The sequence below is a fragment of the Arachis duranensis genome, chromosome 2 (assembly GCF_000817695.3).
Source record: "Arachis duranensis cultivar V14167 chromosome 2, aradu.V14167.gnm2.J7QH, whole genome shotgun sequence".
Lineage (NCBI taxonomy): Eukaryota > Viridiplantae > Streptophyta > Magnoliopsida > Fabales > Fabaceae > Arachis > Arachis duranensis.
Window position 1 is genome coordinate 1,515,647 of NC_029773.3, and position 19,651 is coordinate 1,535,297.

General features: G+C 29.2%; 4 protein-coding genes across 10 annotated transcripts; 1 reads left to right on the forward strand and 3 right to left on the reverse strand.

The window, feature by feature from the left end:
• Nucleotides 1-976: 976 nt before the first annotated feature.
• LOC107472707 (zinc finger A20 and AN1 domain-containing stress-associated protein 7) lies at nt 977-1,891 on the reverse strand. Its single transcript, XM_016092214.3, has one exon. The coding sequence runs from the start codon at nt 1,645-1,647 to the stop codon at nt 1,144-1,146; it is 504 nt and encodes a 167-aa protein (XP_015947700.1). The 5' UTR covers nt 1,648-1,891; the 3' UTR covers nt 977-1,143.
• Nucleotides 1,892-2,860: 969 nt separating this feature from the next.
• Nucleotides 2,861-8,469, forward strand: LOC107472708 (uncharacterized). Of its 5 annotated transcripts, none has more exons than XM_021134692.2 (10): nt 2,861-3,040; nt 3,121-3,202; nt 4,005-4,084; nt 4,554-4,656; nt 4,776-4,932; nt 5,126-5,254; nt 6,098-6,184; nt 7,129-7,173; nt 7,366-7,428; nt 8,136-8,469. In XM_021134692.2, the coding sequence occupies exons 1-10, from the start codon at nt 2,938-2,940 to the stop codon at nt 8,262-8,264; spliced, it is 978 nt and encodes a 325-aa protein (XP_020990351.1). In that variant the 5' UTR covers nt 2,861-2,937; the 3' UTR covers nt 8,265-8,469. The 5 variants fall into 5 exon arrangements, with proteins under 5 accessions (XP_020990351.1, XP_020990352.1, XP_015947703.1 ...); XM_021134693.2 differs by having other exon boundaries at nt 2,861-2,980; XM_016092217.3 differs by lacking the exon at nt 7,366-7,428.
• Nucleotides 8,470-8,634: 165 nt separating this feature from the next.
• On the reverse strand, nt 8,635-12,315 carry LOC107472709 (ubiquitin-like-conjugating enzyme ATG10). 3 transcript variants are annotated; one of them, XM_016092219.3, is made up of 7 exons: nt 12,143-12,315; nt 11,138-11,313; nt 11,008-11,058; nt 10,844-10,927; nt 10,616-10,715; nt 9,592-9,689; nt 8,635-9,016 (listed from the first exon to the last, which is right to left on the reverse strand). In XM_016092219.3, exons 2-7 carry the CDS (start codon nt 11,309-11,311, stop codon nt 8,813-8,815), a joined length of 711 nt encoding a protein of 236 aa, XP_015947705.1. In that variant the 5' UTR covers nt 11,312-11,313; nt 12,143-12,315; the 3' UTR covers nt 8,635-8,812. The 3 variants fall into 3 exon arrangements, with proteins under 3 accessions (XP_015947705.1, XP_015947704.1, XP_015947706.1); XM_016092218.3 differs by having other exon boundaries at nt 12,102-12,315; XM_016092220.3 differs by lacking the exon at nt 10,616-10,715 and having other exon boundaries at nt 10,840-10,927; nt 12,102-12,315.
• Nucleotides 12,316-13,988: 1,673 nt separating this feature from the next.
• Nucleotides 13,989-15,965, reverse strand: LOC107472881 (feruloyl CoA ortho-hydroxylase F6H1-3-like). Its single transcript, XM_016092410.3, has 2 exons — nt 15,384-15,965; nt 13,989-14,626 (listed from the first exon to the last, which is right to left on the reverse strand). Exons 1-2 carry the CDS (start codon nt 15,896-15,898, stop codon nt 14,047-14,049), a joined length of 1,095 nt encoding a protein of 364 aa, XP_015947896.1. The 5' UTR covers nt 15,899-15,965; the 3' UTR covers nt 13,989-14,046.
• Between the last annotated feature and the right edge of the window lie 3,686 nt (nt 15,966-19,651).

Below are 19,651 nucleotides of genomic sequence, written 5' to 3' on the forward strand. Positions count from 1 at the left end.
TTATATGAATTCTCTTTTTCTATTATTTATTATTTTTATTTTTTTGTTAATTATTTGTTTGACATTATACATTTTTATAATGGTGATTTTTTTTGTATTATTTTTTTATTATCTTTTTATAATATAATTTATTGATCCTATTAGATAAAGTAAATTAAACAAAAAATTAATTGTAAATAATAATAAAAAATTATAACATACTAAAGAAGAGTACTAAGAGTACTAAAAATATACTATATAAAAAATATGATAAAATTTTTTTTGATTTATTTCAATCACTACCAAGGTAAATATTTAATTTTTTTATTATTCTTAGTACTATCTAAAATTTATATTTTGTTAGTTTTAATTAAAAATATATTTTGTCAATTTTTATGTTATTTTTATTTTAGTATATAAATATTTCATTGGCTCCTCATACTTTTCATATTAATTTTATTATAAAAGTAATTAATAAGATCTATTCAAATAGGTGAATTACAATGATAAGATAATATACAAAAATTATTTAAGTTGATGTCTATTTTAGTAATTTTTTATCTAAAAGTGATTTTGAATAATGTAATCCAAAAAATATTTATTTTACTATAATCAATTTATATTACTAAAGACGTAAACCTTGGGAAGCAAAAGGAGATTACCTTTGAATGCCTCTTCTTCAACCACGGTTTATGCCTACCATTTTTCCTTCAAAATCCGTGAAACTCAGCCACGGTTTAGGACCAATTTTTTTTATGAGTAATCCGCTCTGTCTCTGCCAATCACGGTTTATGTAAAAAATAAAAACCGTAATTGACACCCACAATTTACCTAAATTTGTATTTTGTGTATATGAGTAAAAAATTCATGGAATTTATTTAATTAGGTAAATTGTCCTATTTTAAATTTTAAAAATTATTTTACCAAACGCAATTATTATTATTTATATTTATTAAAATTATTTTTAATTTAATTTACTAAATATAAATAATATAATTTTAAAAAAATTATATTTTAAAAATTAATTTTTATAAACTACTTTTAAAAAATATTAATCCGTCTCATTCCTAAACAGAATGATCAATCTAACACCCTAAAATTCTCAAGTGGCCTAAAACAAAGAGAATTGATCAACCCATCATAATACAAATCCAATTAAGAAACCTAAAACTTATCGAGCTTATCTGCTTTCACAACAGGATTAGCCTTGGAAATCGCGTCACGTCCAACGCCCTTGAAATCAAACGGACAATCGTGCCTCTCTGGATAACGGTGAACCCCGCAGAACGTCGCTCCACACTTGCAAACGAAACCCGTCAGCCCAACCTTCTTGTTGCAACCACGGCACCGGTTCGAGGGCTTCACGGGACCGGAAGGCGCTGCTGCGGCAGCGGAGGAAGAAGGAGGCTCCGCCGCAGGAACGACAGAGGAGTCGGTGGTGTCCGAAGAAGGAGAGGACCCGGAAGCAACGCAGCCATTGAGAAGGGTTTTCTCAACGACGACTTTGGCTGAAGCGGCACGCTGTTCTTCAAGGAAGAGATCTCTGAAGCACTTGGAGCAGAGGTTTCTGTTGCCGGCGGTGCCGAAGAAGCCGCAACCGTTGGCGCATGGTCTTGGCTCCGAAGGTTGGTAGCTTGTGCTGTTGTCGTTGTTATGCTCAGAAGCCATTCGATGAAATGCTTCAGTGACCCAGAAAGCGAAAAAGGTGGTTGTTTATGTTTCACTTGTTTGTGTTTTGTGTTAGGGTTTCAGAAAAAAAGAGAGAGATATTTGAAGAGTGGGAATTACGTGACGGTGGTTCTAAGTTTGGTAGCTTTATAATGGCGTATCGGAAGAATCTACCCCAGATTTTCGTGTGGAATTGAGATAAAGATGTTGCTGATTTGCTTCCTACTCTGCTTTCCTTTTTTATATTTTAAATGTTTTAATTTATATTATAATTTTTTGTTAATAGGGGAAGATTTTAATGCCGGGTTCGGTATTCTACGTAGAGATTACTACTGTGTCGTTCATTAAGTCGGTTGTGCTAGGAACATTTTATTCGTTAAATTTTGAAATCTTTAATGTGCACGAATAATTATCTTACAGATACATTAGGATCACTTCCGTGAACTTTTAGTGGTAAGATTTTATTGAAGATTTTATTTTAATTTATTGTACTATGAATAATACTTTCATTTATAACGGTCAAATATCTAATCCAATAAACAATTACGGATTTTCTTTGAATCCAATCACAATTATATACTAAAGAATAAATTTGAGTACATAACCATTCATAATTTTCGTAAATGTATCAAAATAAAATCGTATACTATTATAATTATGAATGTATCTTTACTCAACTACTTATTAATTATGTGTTGATATATAGATAAAAATATTTTTTTAAAGATATTAATTTCATATAAAATTATTTTGGAATCAAACTATATTAACATTTGCGATTCCAATCCTCGTAAAAGTTCATTTGATTGTATGATATGGTTTGATTTGATGTTATTAAATCGATAAAAGAAAATTTTTAATGAAAAATAATTTTTTTTAGTATATTTAATAAATTTTTAATAGTAAAAATAAAAATATTAAAAAAATAAAAATATATTTTTAAAAAATTATAATTAATTTATATTTTTTTTATAAATTTTTTTAAAAAAATATTTTTTATATAATAAATAAATAAAAAATTATTTTTTTATTTTGTATCCAACTATAATTAATAAATAAAAATTTTTTTTACATAAAATATCTAAACATAAAATTATTTTTACTTTTTCATAAAATTCCTTAAAAAAAAGATCGTTTTAAAAAAAATTTTAAAATTTCACCCAAACAAAACCTTAATTTATTAGAGATTATTTTTTGATCTTGCAGGAGGTTCCAATCCTCAAACTGAAAAGCAAGAGGAATGAGAAAGAAAGAGAAAGAGACAATAGAAGAATAACGCGATAAACAGAAATGGTGTTACAGTTTCTGAAGCATCCTTTCACCATCTCTCGAGGTTTCCACAGTGACACAACCTTAACTATCCTTTCGCGTTTCCCAACTTTCAATTCTCCAGGTACACCCACGCATAAGCCATATATTGCAACTTACACATATTTTTTTTTTCATTTTTTTCTTTTTTTTTTTCCTTTTCAGTTAGATGTGTCAGCGCTCAAATTCCAACTCCATTTAAGGGATATGCTACTGCGAATTCAGAAAAGGTTTTACCTGTGAAGAAGTAAGTAAGCTTTCTTTGCTTTAAACCCTTGTGTTAAATTTTCAAATTTCATGGCTTAATATCTATTCTTGTTTATGTGATTTGTTCATTTGTGTGTGATGATGTTGAAATATTGGCAACTACAACGGTGGTAGTGGATGTTTTATATAATAGTGACATGGTGTTTTTCATTTTTGATCAACTTTGTAGAGCAAATAAATTTGAATTTATTATATTTATACAGCACTATGCTTATTATAAGGCATATAAATTTGAATTTTCCTTTCTTTTCTCAGGGGTTTGAGAAATGATTATTGGCTGAATTTTGAATTTCTCTTTTTTTTTATATAATAAAATAAAATAAAAGTCGGAAAAATTAGTTATGTGGGCCCTGGCCAAGGTAATTGTGCTTTGTGAATTGAGTTGTAGGTTGAAAGCAATTTATTGTGATTCATCCTTCATCTATTTGGCAGTATCTCTGTTTCCCTATGCTGTGAACCATTATTTTTCTTTCTGTTTTTTAAATCTTAAGATTGAATTAATAGTTAGGATTATAGATCATGTGCATCAACATTAAGTAAAAATGAAGAGAACATTGTATGTAAAAGAAAAGGAAAAGCCTTGGTATTCAGTGGAATCATATCATATCACTAAACACTAGTTTCTTTTTCTTTAATGTGATGGGATATCTTAGGATTGCTTTAACCATATATTAGTTACTAATCAACTTCCCCCCTCCCCACATCCCTGCTGAAAGGAATAGGAAAAATAATATAATAAAATAAAGTGCTGATGAAATGTTCTGCTTCCTGTTGTTTTGTAGGAAAAAGAGGCTTGATGAAATATGTCTTGAAAAATATCAGCAATATAGCAGATCCATCATCCAGTCATGGATTTTGCAAGGTAACTAGTTTCAATTTTTAGTTCCAGTACAATATATAGATGCTCTGTTAGGAAGCTTAATAGAGCTGTACTAATTGGTTGAATTTAAATAATGTGACACCTAGATATGTTACACTTCTTCAATTCCTAAGTCTTTTGTGATTTCAAAGTTCACTAGTGATGAAAGATTTTCTTGGTTGATGAATTGGAGTCTTCTATTTTGTAAACATTTGTTCTAAACTAAGTGATCAAGTAACCTCATGATTGCAAAGATATCAAGTTTCAGACGATACTTCACTCCGTCTTTTGGTGTGTTGCATATCTTCAAAATCCTTCTTTTTCTTTTTTCTTTTTTTGGTCTTTCTATGTTCTTCATTTTGTGTTATCCATGACTTCATATACTCAAACATCTATATGAATAACATTGTCATAGTGAAAATGAAACTATACAATATACTACTAAATAGAAACTAAATCATATGTTATGTAGGCAAAGTACATGTCAATGGGAAGGTGGTAAATAAAGCTGGTACTCCTGTGTCTGAAAAAGCTGTTGTGGAGATAATTGCTGAAGTTCCGAAATATGTATGTAGGTGAAGCCATCATGCTCTGCTTACTTGTAATAATATCTTTACAGCAACTTTGGTGAACCTGTATTTTCGTTCTTTCTTTCTTTTTTATTTCCTTTTTATTTTTGGCTTTAACAACACAGGGCGGGACATAAGTTGGAAGCTGCCATTGAACAACTTGGTGTCAATGTTGCTGGTAAAGTTGCTCTTGATTCTGGGCTGTCAACTGGAGGATTTACTGACTGCTTACTTCAGTATGGCGCATCACATGTTTATGGAGTTGATGTAGGCTATGGACAGGTAACTCATCCTATTTTATAAGTTCTGTGAATGTGGAAACTGGTTATTGGAGTCTACATTATTACTGGAGTACGCTGTTTCATTTTCCCTTTAGAAGTTCTATGCACTCTTCTTATTTTTCATATGACCTACAGCTATTGCATATCAATCTGCTTGGTGATTTTCTACTGTTCATGATTGTTAACTTATTTAGGTGGCTGAGAAAATTCGTAGAGATGATCGAGTATCTATTATAGAGCGGACAAATTTAAGATATCTTACAGAACTCCCCCAAAATGTTGATTTGGTGACTTTAGACCTTTCATTCATCTCTATTCTCTTGGTAAGCTCTGAAAACAGATCAAACGTAACTCAATTTCTCCTATTACGGGGTATAGCATTTCTGTTTCGGGAAATTGGATTGGTCCAGCCAGTTGAAACAGGAAGTAGCCAGTTTACTGGTCTGTTTCATCCCTTCTTCTGAGTTTTGGATATAACCAAAACTGTTAAATATTTGGCTCAGACGTATGGTTTTTGGTAGACTGGTGACTGCTTCATGTCATTCTGATTTTGCTGTTGGACAGTAAACTGGTCAGACATGTTATGATGCTATGTTATAAAGTTGAAAATGGTATGGAAGCTAAATCTTGCACACACTTTGAAAGTAGACAAGCCATCAGCCATCAAGTCAAAATTGCTTGTTTTTAAAGCAGGAACTTGTACATTTACATATGTTGTTTAAAACTACTTTAGAAAAATGGAGATTCCAAATTTTGCTGTGGTTGATGCACCAATTGTTAATTATTATAACTCTTCCAGTTCAATTATCACATTGGTAATCAAAGCTGTTCTCTGCTCCTAATTTTCCGGAATTTGAAATTGCCTTGTTGATTTGTATTTGGCTTCTTAGATTTTTGCATCACTAATGACTTGATGTTAACTCTTGTTATGTAAATCCTATGAATAGTTTGAGTATATGTGTATTTGCACAAGAATGACAGTAGGCTGGTTTCTTATTGATGGACCACTAGACTTTTTTGTGGCTGACTACTTCACTCTCTCAACTAGAAAATCAAGTGAAGCATGGATCATCTATGATAATTTTTAGTCATCTACTGATCTTTTTGAGAATAACCTGCATGGTTGCCCTTCTTGACCCACTAACATTCTTTTATTCTCTTCATAGGTCATGCCTGCTGTGGTTAATGTCATGAAGGAGGATGCAGCCTTAGTAACCTTAGTTAAACCACAATTTGAAGCTCGTAGGTCTCAGGTGATTTTTTTTGTGTTGCCAACTGTAATTTTTATGGCTAAATATTCTCAACTTGGTTAAACTAAAATGGAGTTAGAGTCGAAGTAGGATCTTGCAGGCAAACAAAAATGTAACTACAGTTTTGCATTTTCTTCACCCACATTTTCCTCTTATCCTTTTATCTCTACTCGTCGTGTTACTGTTGTCTATTTGGTGAATTAAGATATGCCTCACAGTTTGGAACAGTTTATTTAGATAATTTCAGGGATTTTGGTAGGAGCAAGGAGTGTAATGTGTTACTTAGATATGGCTTGCATGGTCTCTTTAGATTGAGTCGAATGTTCTAATTTGTAAGGGAATATCTTTCCTTAGATTTGTTATTATGATGACATTTCTTTTGTAGTTAGCATATGGATTAATTGGATTCTGTTAAGGTTTCCTTTTTAGACATCTTGGAGTATTTGATCCTTCAATAATAATATTTTCAAAGAAATTGATTAAAATTTCACACTTTTCAAAACATGTTACCAGTATTATGTTGAGTTAGCTCCATTGTATCAGTGTATGTAGAATACAGGAATTAAAAATACATGCCAAATGTACACAGGTGCCAACAGATCTCCTATCTAGAATTGATGGAGCATTACAATTACTGAGCCAATTAATGCCCCCTTTTTTATTTCAATGTCTGTAAAATAGTAAACAAATGTTATATTGATCTTGGTAAGTACTTTGGTCTGTTGACCAATGGTGTTGGTTCAAGTCTTGGGTATACAAAGAAGGGATATTTACGGGGGAAAAAAATTGGACACAACTTCCCCCAATCCTCTTTATATATAGAAAATTAGATGCAAGCAACCGAATTATGCTTTTAATAAGATAACTATCATTGTTGACTCAATCTCATGAATAAAGTGGAAACAAATATTTCTGTTTTTAAAATTGCAATATCATTTACTTTGCAGGTAGGAAAAGGGGGGATAGTGAAAGATCCTAGTATCCATCAAGAGGTATGTGATTTCTGGGTATCTTGTTAGATTTAATGTTCTCAACATTGTTCAAGTTAGGATAAAGAGAACTAGTTTAAAGACAAATGCTTAAGTACAGTGCTTTATATCTGCCATTCATAACTCCATTCCCTTATGTTCCATCTAATTACAAATTGCTAAATAAAAACTCAAACCGATTAATGCACCAAATAGGTTGGCTACATTATGGGTTTCTGCTCATGTTTTAACAAATTCTCCGTGGACAGTTATTCAAAGGTGATTGGACAGTTCTTTTGAGCTAAAAATGTAATTTCCTTTTAGTTATTTTGGTATTCTTTTGCTCTGGGATTGTTATGAGGATTATTCCTTGTCTTTTTCTGGCTTTTTGTCATTCTCTTTGCAAGTCAATTCCAGTGACAGAAAGAATTCAAACCTTGTTTAATAAAAGTCAAGCAACAACCTTTTTGGAAGAAGATATAATTGGACGCAAGATCAACTTTACCTTTCCACATCACTACACTCTTCACATGATGTGATTCATATGTTATATTGTCATTTTCTCTCTCTCTCAAATTTTTTTTTATAATAAACTGAAAGAAGGATTTGACTGTCGTGTCATTCATCTGACATGTGCATCTGCATCACATCAACTGTCTAAGATTTGTGTCTATAATACTGCAATAAATTTAGAATGGCAAACATTAGGATTGCATGTATAAATGATTCTGAATTCTCTACAAAACTGGTGATGCCTGCTTTGGAAGCAAGCTAGGAAAGGGAAAAGAATACAATATTAAGAACTTAGGAGAACTAATTGAACTAATTATCATTCTCAGTCCCCAGCCAGCGCACTGTTGAGAAAACTTATAATCCAAAAGTTTCTAAGATTTGCAGTTCTCTTCTCATGTTAAATTGTTAATTCACCCTGCATTGAACCATAAATAGTATGACAATCTGAAAGTGTTGGTTTTTGGTTATTTCAGGTTCTTGACAGGATTATAAAGGGAGTAGAGGATTTTGGTTTCTGCAGTAAGGGTTGGATTGAGTCCCCTCTCAAAGGTGCTGAGGGTAACACAGAGTTCCTTGTTCACTTCACTAGAACCTCAAAATAAAAGGTTCTTGAAAGAATTATAAGATTTGTTCATATTGCAACTTGGAAGGTGCAATATTGTTGTAGAGTGATGGGTTTATGCCATGTAAGGGTGAAATTTTGCATGATCCATTGAAGAAACGACCATTGATTAGTGAAACAAAATGTGATGAACAATACAATCATTGTATTAATGAATGAATTGCGTAAAGTTTTTCGCCCACGAACATCCTTTTGGTTAATTAAGAATCATTGTTCACGTAATTACTAATTAGTACCAAAATAAAGGTTCCTGACAAAATTAAATTACTGATACCTGTTGCATTTCTTGAATAATTTTAAATGAAATAGATCCAATGCAATCATCAATAAATTATACTATTTGGAACAACTTGATAAAATTGATTTTTCATTCAAAACCAATCAAAACTAAACCGTGAACACCCTTACATATCTCATGCCACATTCACTTGGTAACTTCTAAAAGTAAATTTGATGTGCTGTGCAGCGACTTTTTATTCTTTACCCTCATTTCATCAATTACATTTTAAGCATCACTGACCACCTTACTTAGCAACTCACAGTCTCCAACATTCCCAAAGGGATTTTAAGACCAACCACTTGTCCAATGACAGAGAACCATGAAACCAGATAGTGTTCAATAACAAAACCATTTTTATTCAAAGCTGTATCGCCAAGGAATAGCAGCTTCATCCACTCACTTGTCCCACATGGATGTAACTTGTACCAAGGTCTGTTCAAATATGGGTGTTCCTACAAGATATATGACATTGAAATCATTTAATATGTATATGTACAAAAATAGTGCAAGGTTTGAAGACAAGTTTTTGTTATTTTTAAATAATGTGATTACAAACTGGAGAAAATATTTTTGCTACTTCCACATATCTGGAAATATCCCTTGCATTCTTTCTGAATTTTCCATGTATATTCATAAAATGCTTCTTGTCACAGTGCAAAGAATCAGATGGACCAAAAATTGATATAGCTGTCAGAATATTTTCATGAGGAACACAATTATGGATAAAAATGGAAATTTAAATTTAAAAGAAAATGGAAAGAAATGACAACTAAAGTCTAAAAAGTATTAGAAATTAGGGTGAGTTAGGCCCACTTAGTTTCTAATATAGTATCAGAGTAAAGTTGAAAATTGTTAGTGGCCACCCTCACACTACACACAAGTCCAAGTTGTCATCAAATTTCTCAGTTTATCTAAAAATGAAAGCCTAATAGCCTTGAGTGTTAAGCAAGTCTTACCTCTCAACTTAGTTTTGGGGTGAACCACTTAATTTCAAATAGAAAGAAAGAGATGGAAAAGAGTTGTTTACCTCCTGAGTTATAAAAGTCCATTTAGATTCTGAGCGTATCTTTGCAGAGTGATCAGGAAGGTCCTTTTCAATTTCACCAAACGGCAAAGGTTGCCCATCTATATAAATAGTATCACCAAATCAAATATATTGTGAAAGTGAAAATCATTTATTTCAATAAGAAAACTTACTTGGCATAGTAATGTATAAAAAGGAAATATGCCTATAATGACCATTCATCATGTAGAGAATAACAGTTGTTTTTACAATGCGACCCTCTCTATTTCATATTGAAAAATTGTTTTGACTTTTATCCATAATTTGATGAAATATGGATCGAGATATAAATTGCTTCCAGATATATTAATTTATGAATGTATCAAAAGTTTAAAATAACATATTAATATTGAATGGAAAGAGTATTATGCAAACTGATACAGACAAAATTTAGAACGGTTGTTTTTCAAGAAAGTCAAGACCATTAACCTAGATGATACAATTGAAAATTGTATTTCCCTCCATTTCCTAATAAAATTTCTTTTTCCAATCACAGCTTCAATTACAATGGCATTGTGGGTTCCCTCAAACCTAATAAATATAAAATGAGGTGCAGGATTCTTAATTTAGACAGCATTTCTTGATTTGCCGAAATACAACCCAATTCCCCTTTATTTCTAAACATATATATTGATTTTCCTTGATATACAGAAAATGATACACTTGGTACCATTGTAGATTTTTAAATGTAACATTAAACACCTTTATAAACATAACATTAAGCTCCCATAAAGGGTGGTCATTGTCACCTAGACAAATAGAGGGGAATCACAATGAATTTCATCAAACCTCATAGGACATCAATATCATTTGTCATAGATGTTAAAACAGGAGCAGGTGCAGGGTCGCTTAAAGTAACCAGTCCAAAATCCCAACATCAATATGAAAAGGTAATGTTGGTTTTCAAACTTATGTTTTATGAAGAACATAATTATAATCCATTAAGATATTTATCACACAAACTCCATAGATTGAAAAGTGAACATACCACTATGGTAAGAACGAAAATACAACACCGGAACTCTATATGAAGGGCTGTAAACAATGTGAAAATCATAGTGGTTTACTTCATCACAACTGCTCTGGACCTAATATTTAAAATATTATTGTGAGTAATTAGGAACAGTAGTGAAACTGTAATGAGGTGATAGTAACCATATTTGTGTAGTGTATGCTGTAAAAATGAGCTAGATTATGAATACCAATTCATACATACTAAAGTGGCATTGTCTACAGCTTCTTCTTCTTGAGAGATGCTGCTCTCTTCTTTCCATGTTTGACTTCTACAACTCTCTTGCTCCTGTAATGGCAATTATAATCCAAAAACTTACATCGACTCGGCTATTATGAATTTAGTACTATATTGAATTGCTGACAGACCTCACTTGATTTGATAAGGCACATGCCCTCTAGTGATAAGTATCCTTCCTCCTGACATAGAGACAAAAAAGACATACAACTAAAACAATAATGCAGTGGACAAAGAAAAATATAATGATGGAAAACTCACCTTATGAGAAGATAATAAATGATGCTTTCGAGATGGTACCCAAAGCCATGGAGGAACAGATGCACTGAACCTTTTCCACTTCTCAGAAAAGGCACAAGCAGCACTAAAAAAGTCACTTGAAGAAAGAGTCCCATCCCAAGGAGTTATGTCCCTAACAGATTCTTTCTGGTCCATACCTACAAAGATGACAAGAAGCACGTTTTATAATCAAGTAGGAATTAACTAAGCTGACATTTTTCTTTTCCCAGAGCATCTTAACTTCAATCCAATAGGTTATATGAAGAGATTGTTGTAGAAATGAGTGCATATGTTGCTTAGTCTACATATAATGATATTAACCAATCAAAGAAACATCTATCTTCATAGATCATACATCAAATTCTCAACTTCTAATGTAGACAAGAAGAACAATTATTTAGCATTTTTGCATTAGGACAGGTTGCTTCTGGGGATTGAATAACATTATTGAATCCTTTCAAAACCATGTTCTAGACAACCATTCCTCCATCCACCATGCAAGGTTAACTGATCATTAAACCAATGGAACAGACAGTTGATTTGACTAAAATAAAACGGTGATACCAAATCCGGAAATATTAAATCAACAGGTTTGGAGAAGATTAGTGCAAGCAGGGATGTTCAAAAGAGAACAAAATTGCAATATAACCCTCATCTCAAAGTTATGTCAGGAATTCAATTCATAGATTAAAATTGAATTCCCATAAATATCAGAAGCTTACACTACAGAAATTAGCATAACTGCTGTAACTAACTCTACCAACTGAATTCCCAATTCAGGTAACAGTGTTTATCTATGGTTGCTCAAATCAAAACAAGAATTTTGATTAACGGTAACACATCAAATTCTATCAATTTCAACTAATCCATTCAATTTCATCACCTGAAGCTTGCATAAGAAATAATCAAAAGAGAAAAACTGAATATTGCTATAAACAAAACTAACATGCATATAAGAGCGCGTTTTCTTTATATTTTGAAACAAACCAGCGAGTGCTTCTTCAAATTGGTGAACAGCTGAAGGAACAGGGGGCGGCGGAAACTCAGATCGGCGGTGGACAGTTAAAACCGTTGGCGGCTATGGATGGGAGGCAGTGATGACTAATGAGAGGAGGAGATTGGAGTTTTTTAGTAGGTAATGGAATCAAGAATCATTTCCGGTTATCAGTACAAGTCACTTTTTTTTTTTATTAAACTAAATTTACTGTTCAGTTAATTAATTTTTAATTGTAAATATTAATACGTGTTTAAAAAATTAAATAGGAAGTGCAAGTGTAACCCTCTCTAAAACATGACATAACAAATAAATCAGTAGATTTTATGCATTTATTTTTTTATACTTTTATAAAAAAAATAATGCTACACATTCAAATTTTTTTATTAATCAAATCTAAATAAATTAGTCTAACATAACAAAAATTAGTTATAATTTCTAAGTCTTATTATTTAACTTGGTTCGACTTGGTTCATAAAAAGACTTGAATTTGTAGCATTACTCTAAAAAAATAATTAACCTAACAAGTAGGTTAAGGATTTTTTTTTCAGGTTCGAATCCGGCTTGTTTAAAGTCCGACAAACCCACGAACCTATTTGAAAAACTACTTGTTTCTAAATTATAATTCATAAATTGATATTAAATACATTCTAAAATTTATAATTCATAAGTTATAAAGCATAATTCATTCATATATCAATCATTAGTCATATATCATTACCATACTTATAATTCATAAATTTTTTTTGAATAAATTATCATTTTAACTAATTTTTACTATTAACTTTTTTTAATTTTGTTTTGTGTTTAATATAAATAAAAAGTGTAAAGTGTAAAGTAAGAACAATTTATTTTTACAAAATAAAATTAATGAATTGGTCTAATAAGTTTCATAGTTTTTTTTTAATCTATGGCCTAACTTTTTTAATTAATAGGCTTTATAAAAAAGTCTAAACATGACATGAGTCTCCATCGAATAAAACGAGTCGAGTCATGAGTCTCTGTCGAATAGCCCATTCCACTTTTATCTCCTATTAATACCTAATAAAGAAAATAAAAAAATTAATTTTTAATGATAAATGTTCATATGTGTTTAAAAAAATAAATAAGAAGTGTAAGGGTAACACTATCTAGAACATGACCTAACAAATAAATTTGTAGATTTTATGCATTTTTTTATAATTTTATAAAAAAAATAGTTAACCTAATGAGTAGGTTATAATTTGAATCTAATTATTAATATAAAATTAACAATCATATTTGCATATACATAAAAAAATTAACTATTAAATTAATTATCAACATAAAAGACATAAAAAATATAATATATATTAAAATTAAAACAAATTAAATAATACATATATTTTATGTGTACGCATAATTTTTTATAAAATTTAACATTTTTACCATACATGATAACAAAAACAATATTTTGTTTTGAAAAGCTTTTCGAAGAGGTATTTATGCTTTTTAAAAGTTCAAAATTCTTCTTTTATGTTTGGTAAATAAAAAAGATAATGTTCTTGTACTTATAACTTTTAAAAGATCGGAGTACTTTTGAAAGCTCATAAGATAGAGCTTTTTAAAATTGGATTTTACTTTTTAAAATGTAAAAGTCTAATATAACCTTATATATTAACTATTTTCAAATTTAATACTTACATTTATGTCTATTTTAATATTTTTAAATTTTAAAAACTATTTTATCAAACGCAATGGATATTGCTTGTGTTTATTAAAAGTTAGTTTTGATTAAATGCTACAATTTTTAAAAAATCATCTTTTAAAAATTAACTTTTATAAATTACTCTTAAAAGGTAAAAGTAAAAGTTACTAAACTAAGCATTAATATTATTGGATATTATTACACATTCATCCAAAGACATAACTAACATATTCAAGTTATTTTAGCATATTCAATTGTCATCTTTCCATCATGAGCTTTCCTAAAGAAATGTTTCACATAATCTGAATACAAAACATTTTTGTACTTTGCCTTCTCCCCATCACTAGCAAGAACTTCAAGAAAAGGACCAATAACATCTGAAGGTCTAGGGTTTACAAAAATTGGCACAGAAACCCTAGTCTTGCTCCCATTGGCTGTAACTCTATGCTCAATGCTCTTGTATCTACCATTGCTCATTATTTGTAGTGCATCACCAATGTTGATCACTAGGGCTCCGGGGATCGGCGGCACATGGATCCATCCACGCCGATCCTCGGTCCGAACAAATAGACCGCCGGTTTGGTCCTGAAGGAGAATGGTTAGAGTTGAGACGTCCGAATGGCGCCCTATTGCGACGGTTAGGTCATGGTTAGGACAAACTGGATAGTAATTGAGGTTGATCCTCTTTGAACCCATTAAGACTGCTTCTTTTGTTTCATCAATTTCCTTCACGTTTAGTCTCTTCATCAAAATATTTAGAAGCCGTTTGATTAAAGCTTCGGATTTCTTCATGTATTCTAGTGCTTCATTCCTACAAATTATTTATAGTTCATGCATGCAACAAAATTAAGTTAGAGTTAAGTAATGGAGTTATTTTTAGGTAAAGACTCACGTACAATTATATTTATTTATATAAATTTAATAGATGATAATTATTAAATTTGTCAAATTATGTAATGATTTTCAAATATTGGCTTCATCGTATAAAAATAATTATATGTAAATTTTCATCCAATTTTTAAAGTTTACTGGCTTCTAAAATTATACATAAATAATTAATATAATAATTCAATTAACAATAGAAGAGAGACAACAGTTTTCTTAGTTTGAGTTGTGTACTAAATTTCATTTTTTTTTGTGTATACTTTTTTCTTTAGGTAATAAAAATTATTAGATTTTTTTTAATATTCACCACTTCTAATTGCTTTTATAAAAAAATGGTGTACTATGTTTTAAACATACACAAGAGTAGCAGTGTATATAAAATACAACTCACCAAACTTGTTATACACATATGATGACTCAGTAGTTATATTATTATTCATCATATTTATATATAAATTTAATTTAGGTAAAATTTATATTTCATACATAAATTAAATAATATATTATTTTAAGTCATCAAATACAATTAGATAATAATAAAATTATGCTTTTGACAAACATATAGTCAATATCTTATTAGAAAGTAGCATGCACTTGTGGCTAAAAAGAAGGTGTTATACTATATTGTTAATTAATTAAACAAGAAACAATAATAATGTATTAAATTAAGTAACTAACTATACCTGCATGCATAAGGCCATGTAGCTATAGCCTCATCCTCAGAAACATAGAAGAGACTAAGATAATCTTTCCACTCCAAAGCCTTCTCAGCTTGAGGGCTAAAGCTTGATCCATACCTCACATGCTTAGTTGGTGAATTCTCTTTTGTGTACTTCACTTTCTCCTCTGCTGCCAACTCATAGAATCTATAAGTTGCATCCTTCACATTCTCAAGAACTTGTGTGGGGACACCATGGTTGATTACTTGAAAGAATCCCCATTTTTCAGCGGCATCACAAATTGCATCTTCCACATCACAATTATTATTATTATTGGACATGTCAATTATGGGAATTGATTCTTGAGGCACAACTTTATTGGTCATCATGCTCATTCTCTCCTCTAGTGGTTGGATGTATTGTTTTGGAAGGGTTTTTAGGCCCATTTCATAGAGACCCTTTACTCCATTTCCTTGGATCATAACAAATTCATTTAGATCTGAGGGGCTATCCATCATCATAGACCTTGTTGGTGCCATAGCTTGATGAGGATTAAGAAATAATAGCTCAGTGCGTGCAATTATTTTGGTTATTTTGGGAATTGGTGTGACTTTGTTGCTTGGAAAACTCATTTCATGCACAAGTATTTATATGCAAGAATTTGGATACTACGTTAACAGCTTGACCGTACAGTAGAGTTAACTAACCATAGTCTAACACACACTCTAATTTTATTTTTTATTATTAAATTTTACTTACCAAAATACCCTTTAATAAATTATTCTTTTATTAATTAAATTATATTTTAAATAATGTAATAATTATATTTTTTTCTAAAATATCCTTCAATAATTTTTTAATTATTAAATTATAATCTTACCAAAATTTTCGTTAATATTTTTTTATATTTTACTATTAATTTTTCGATATCTATATATATTATTTTAACATTAAATAAAAGTTTTAGTAAGATTATTTTTCAATATCAATATATATTAATTGTTATATATATTAACAGTGGTAAGATTTTTTATTTAATATTAAAATAATATATATTGATATCGAAAAATTAATAATGCAATAAAAAAATAATTTATTAAAGAGTGTTTTGATAAGCAAATTTTAATGATAAAAAATAAAATTTTGCTAATAGGTATTTTTTCAAAAAATAATTTATTTTTTTAAAAAAATAGATAAAGTTAATATTAGTTAACACAAAAAATTTAAAATGGACTAAAGAGGAGGTTTTTTAAAAATTAGAAAGGAGGAAAATGTACATTTATAAAATAGAAGAGAGATGAGTGTTATTTTAGCATCTCGCAGAGAAGGAGAGTGAAATTTTTTCTTATATTCATAGTGGAAGACTCAAGTGTCAATTCAGTCACATTTAGAAATTATAAAAAATTTTACACATTAGAATTTACGTGAAAATAACCAACTTCACCTAAATCGTTAGAATCTCTCACAAATTATCTATACCAACATTTTTTATAAACCGCTATAACTAATAACGGTTTATTTTTAAATAGTGGTTTTTTTTGTGACTTCTAGATAGTGATTTTTGTTCAGCATTTTTTTCCATGTAATTTGCATTAACTTGTAGTAAATTACGTTTAAGTTAAAACCGCTATAGCCAGTAACAATTTATATAAAAGAAAAAAAGTTACAAACATATCTTCTATTTCAAAAAGTTATAATTAAATTAAGGTAGAAACTCACCTGCAGTCGACTGCAGGTGAAGTTGCTTCTGAATCATTGACACGTGTTACTGTATGGTTTAAAAAAATCGATTTATTTTATACAAATGGTTTATTTAAAAAAATCGGTTTGAATAGATCAAATAACTACTTTTAAAATAATTTAAATTCTTTCTGCGTGTTATGCCTAAATTCCTAATAGATGAATTTGATATGTTCTTTTTCTTCATTTATATTGACCAATTTTTCTTTAAATTTATCTGAAACTTTTTTTTATTTAATTTTTGTCAAATATATGTATACAAATTGTTTGAAAAAGTAAAATTTAGTATTCTGAAAAAGAAACAAAATTCACGGTTTTTTTATAAGAATGGCATAAATGATATCATCTATCTTTTTTTTGTGTCTCTATTTCTATTTGCTTTTAAATTAAGCTGTAAAAATATGTTCAATTGTAAATTTATCGTTAAATTAAATTTTATGGTAATCAATCAATTAACTTTTATTTTACTAATAAACTATTTTCATGCAAATTATTGTTGATTTTTCAATATTATTCTATAAATAAATTATTTTTTTAAGATAATAAGACTATAATTTACTTGTCTAAAAATTATGATTTCACTGTCATGCACATTTTTGTATTTTTACTTATCAACTATAATTTATTTTTTAATGAAATTAGAATTTATTTTCAATAAAACAAAAGTATCTAATCAAAATATTAATTTGGAATCCTTAAATAATTGAACATAATATTATTAATTTTGTCTACAACAAAAATTTTTAATAAATTTTTTCAAAATAAAATTGATTCAAAAATAGAGAAAAAAAAGAACAACTAATGAAAATATTTATTTTGACATTGCCATCAAGAATAGGATAGCCATAGAAAAAATTTAACCAAATAAAAAAGACCTAACTCATACAATTAAACTACCATCATATCGTCACAATAAACTATAACATCATCAACTAAAGAGACATATAACAAATATGAAAGAGATCATACCAAAATTTCAACAATGCTCATGCTATCAACTAGTCTACGTTATACCATAATTACATTTTTGTCTTCCATCACATGAAATTGCCATGAATTATCTTGGCATTTATGATCCTGAACATCAAAATGGTGTGATGACATAAATATGTACGTATTTATTAAATAATTTTCATCATTTAAGAGGAATGAATAAAAATATAAATTAAGAAATACATTTGAAATAATAAATTTGATTAAGAAATATAAATAAAAGGAACATACCTAATTGAAAGTTTCATATTAGTTCTGAAAAAGGGATTGAAAGAGAACGAATTTTACGTGCGAAACGAAGAAGAAGGGAATAAAAGTAACTGCTTGGTTCAATTTAAATCGGTTTTTTTAAATAAACTATTTATATAAAATAAACCGATTTTTTTAAATCATATAGTAACACGTGTCAGCCATCCAAAAGCAACTTCACCTGCAGTCAACTGCAGGTGAGATTGCAGGTGAGTTTCTGCCTTAAATTAATTTCAAACCATTTCATTTTAATTAAGTAATTCGCCCCGAAAATTATCTTTTCACCACGCATAATGTGCAGATCCACTGCTAGTTTTATTAAAACTCCGAAAATGACTCACAATAACCGCCGCTAATTAATTTGGTTCAACTCGTTTCATTATAAACAGCATATATATAATCAGATAATTCATATATACTTCATTGTTCAGGTACATATACGAAAATAAAAGTTCATACCGTTTAAGGGGACCAACTACTTTATTGTTTGTTATTAACTACTGACTGAAAACTACTAGACTTTATTCTTTATTCTTTAAGGGATAAATTTAATGCAAATAAAATTTTTTTAAGATAAAATTAAAATAAAATAAAATTTAATGATATTTTTTAAAATTTTAATAAATTTTAAAAACAAAAAATATACTTTATCTTGTAATAATATTTTATAGTTACACAATTTTTTTAATACTTTCTCTTTATTTATGTACACTGTTTAGTATATTATTTTACATATCGATTTATGAATACATATCAATTCAAGAATTGCTGAAAAAAAAAAATTGTTTATCCAGTTTTTTCCTAAAACGTAAAGGAATATAGTAGCCTGTAAAAAAATTTAGTATTCCCCCTTAATGTTGTTCTTTTTGTAATTGTTTAGATTTCATACAAAAAGGAAAAAGAAGTTATTCTTTTAAGAATATAAGAGATAAATTTATCTTTTTTAAATCATACACAACAACTTCTTTTAATACGATTTTTTAAAAAATGTTTTAGTGTATACCAATGTGCCGCATCTTTCATTAAAAATATGAATTAATTTGATTTAATTTTAAGAATGAATCTAGTTTGATTATATTTTTTATTCACAAGCTCTCCCACATTTTTTTTTCTTCTTTTTTTTCTTGGTTTTCTATCGTTTATATATATATCAAATCAAATCAAATTCAAAGTCATAATCAAACTAAATTTATATTTATAATAAAACATTTGTATGGCTACTAACAGTGATTGATTTTGGTTCACCAACTCATATGGCAAGATACACGTATAATTGGTATCATCATGAAAAAAAAGCATGGAACATGTCA

Coding starts and splice junctions, on each gene's coding strand:
- LOC107472707 (XM_016092214.3), bottom strand. CDS start 1,647: ATGGCTTCTGAGCATAACAACGACAACAGCACAAGCTACCAACCTTCG.
- LOC107472708 (XM_021134692.2), top strand. CDS start 2,938: ATGGTGTTACAGTTTCTGAAGCATCCTTTCACCATCTCTCGAGGTTTC. Junction 4,085..4,553: donor CCAGTCATGGATTTTGCAAG/GTAACTAGTTTC, acceptor TATGTTATGTAG/GCAAAGTACATGTCAATGGG. Junction 7,174..7,365: donor ATCCTAGTATCCATCAAGAG/GTATGTGATTTC, acceptor TGCACCAAATAG/GTTGGCTACATTATGGGTTT.
- LOC107472709 (XM_016092219.3), bottom strand. CDS start 11,311: ATGGACCAGAAAGAATCTGTTAGGGACATAACTCCTTGGGATGGGACT. Junction 11,059..11,137: donor ATTTATTATCTTCTCATAAG/GTGAGTTTTCCA, acceptor TCTCTATGTCAG/GAGGAAGGATACTTATCACT. Junction 10,928..11,007: donor GCCTTATCAAATCAAGTGAG/GTCTGTCAGCAA, acceptor TTGCCATTACAG/GAGCAAGAGAGTTGTAGAAG.
- LOC107472881 (XM_016092410.3), bottom strand. CDS start 15,898: ATGGCACCAACAAGGTCTATGATGATGGATAGCCCCTCAGATCTAAAT. Junction 14,627..15,383: donor ACATGGCCTTATGCATGCAG/GTATAGTTAGTT, acceptor AATAATTTGTAG/GAATGAAGCACTAGAATACA.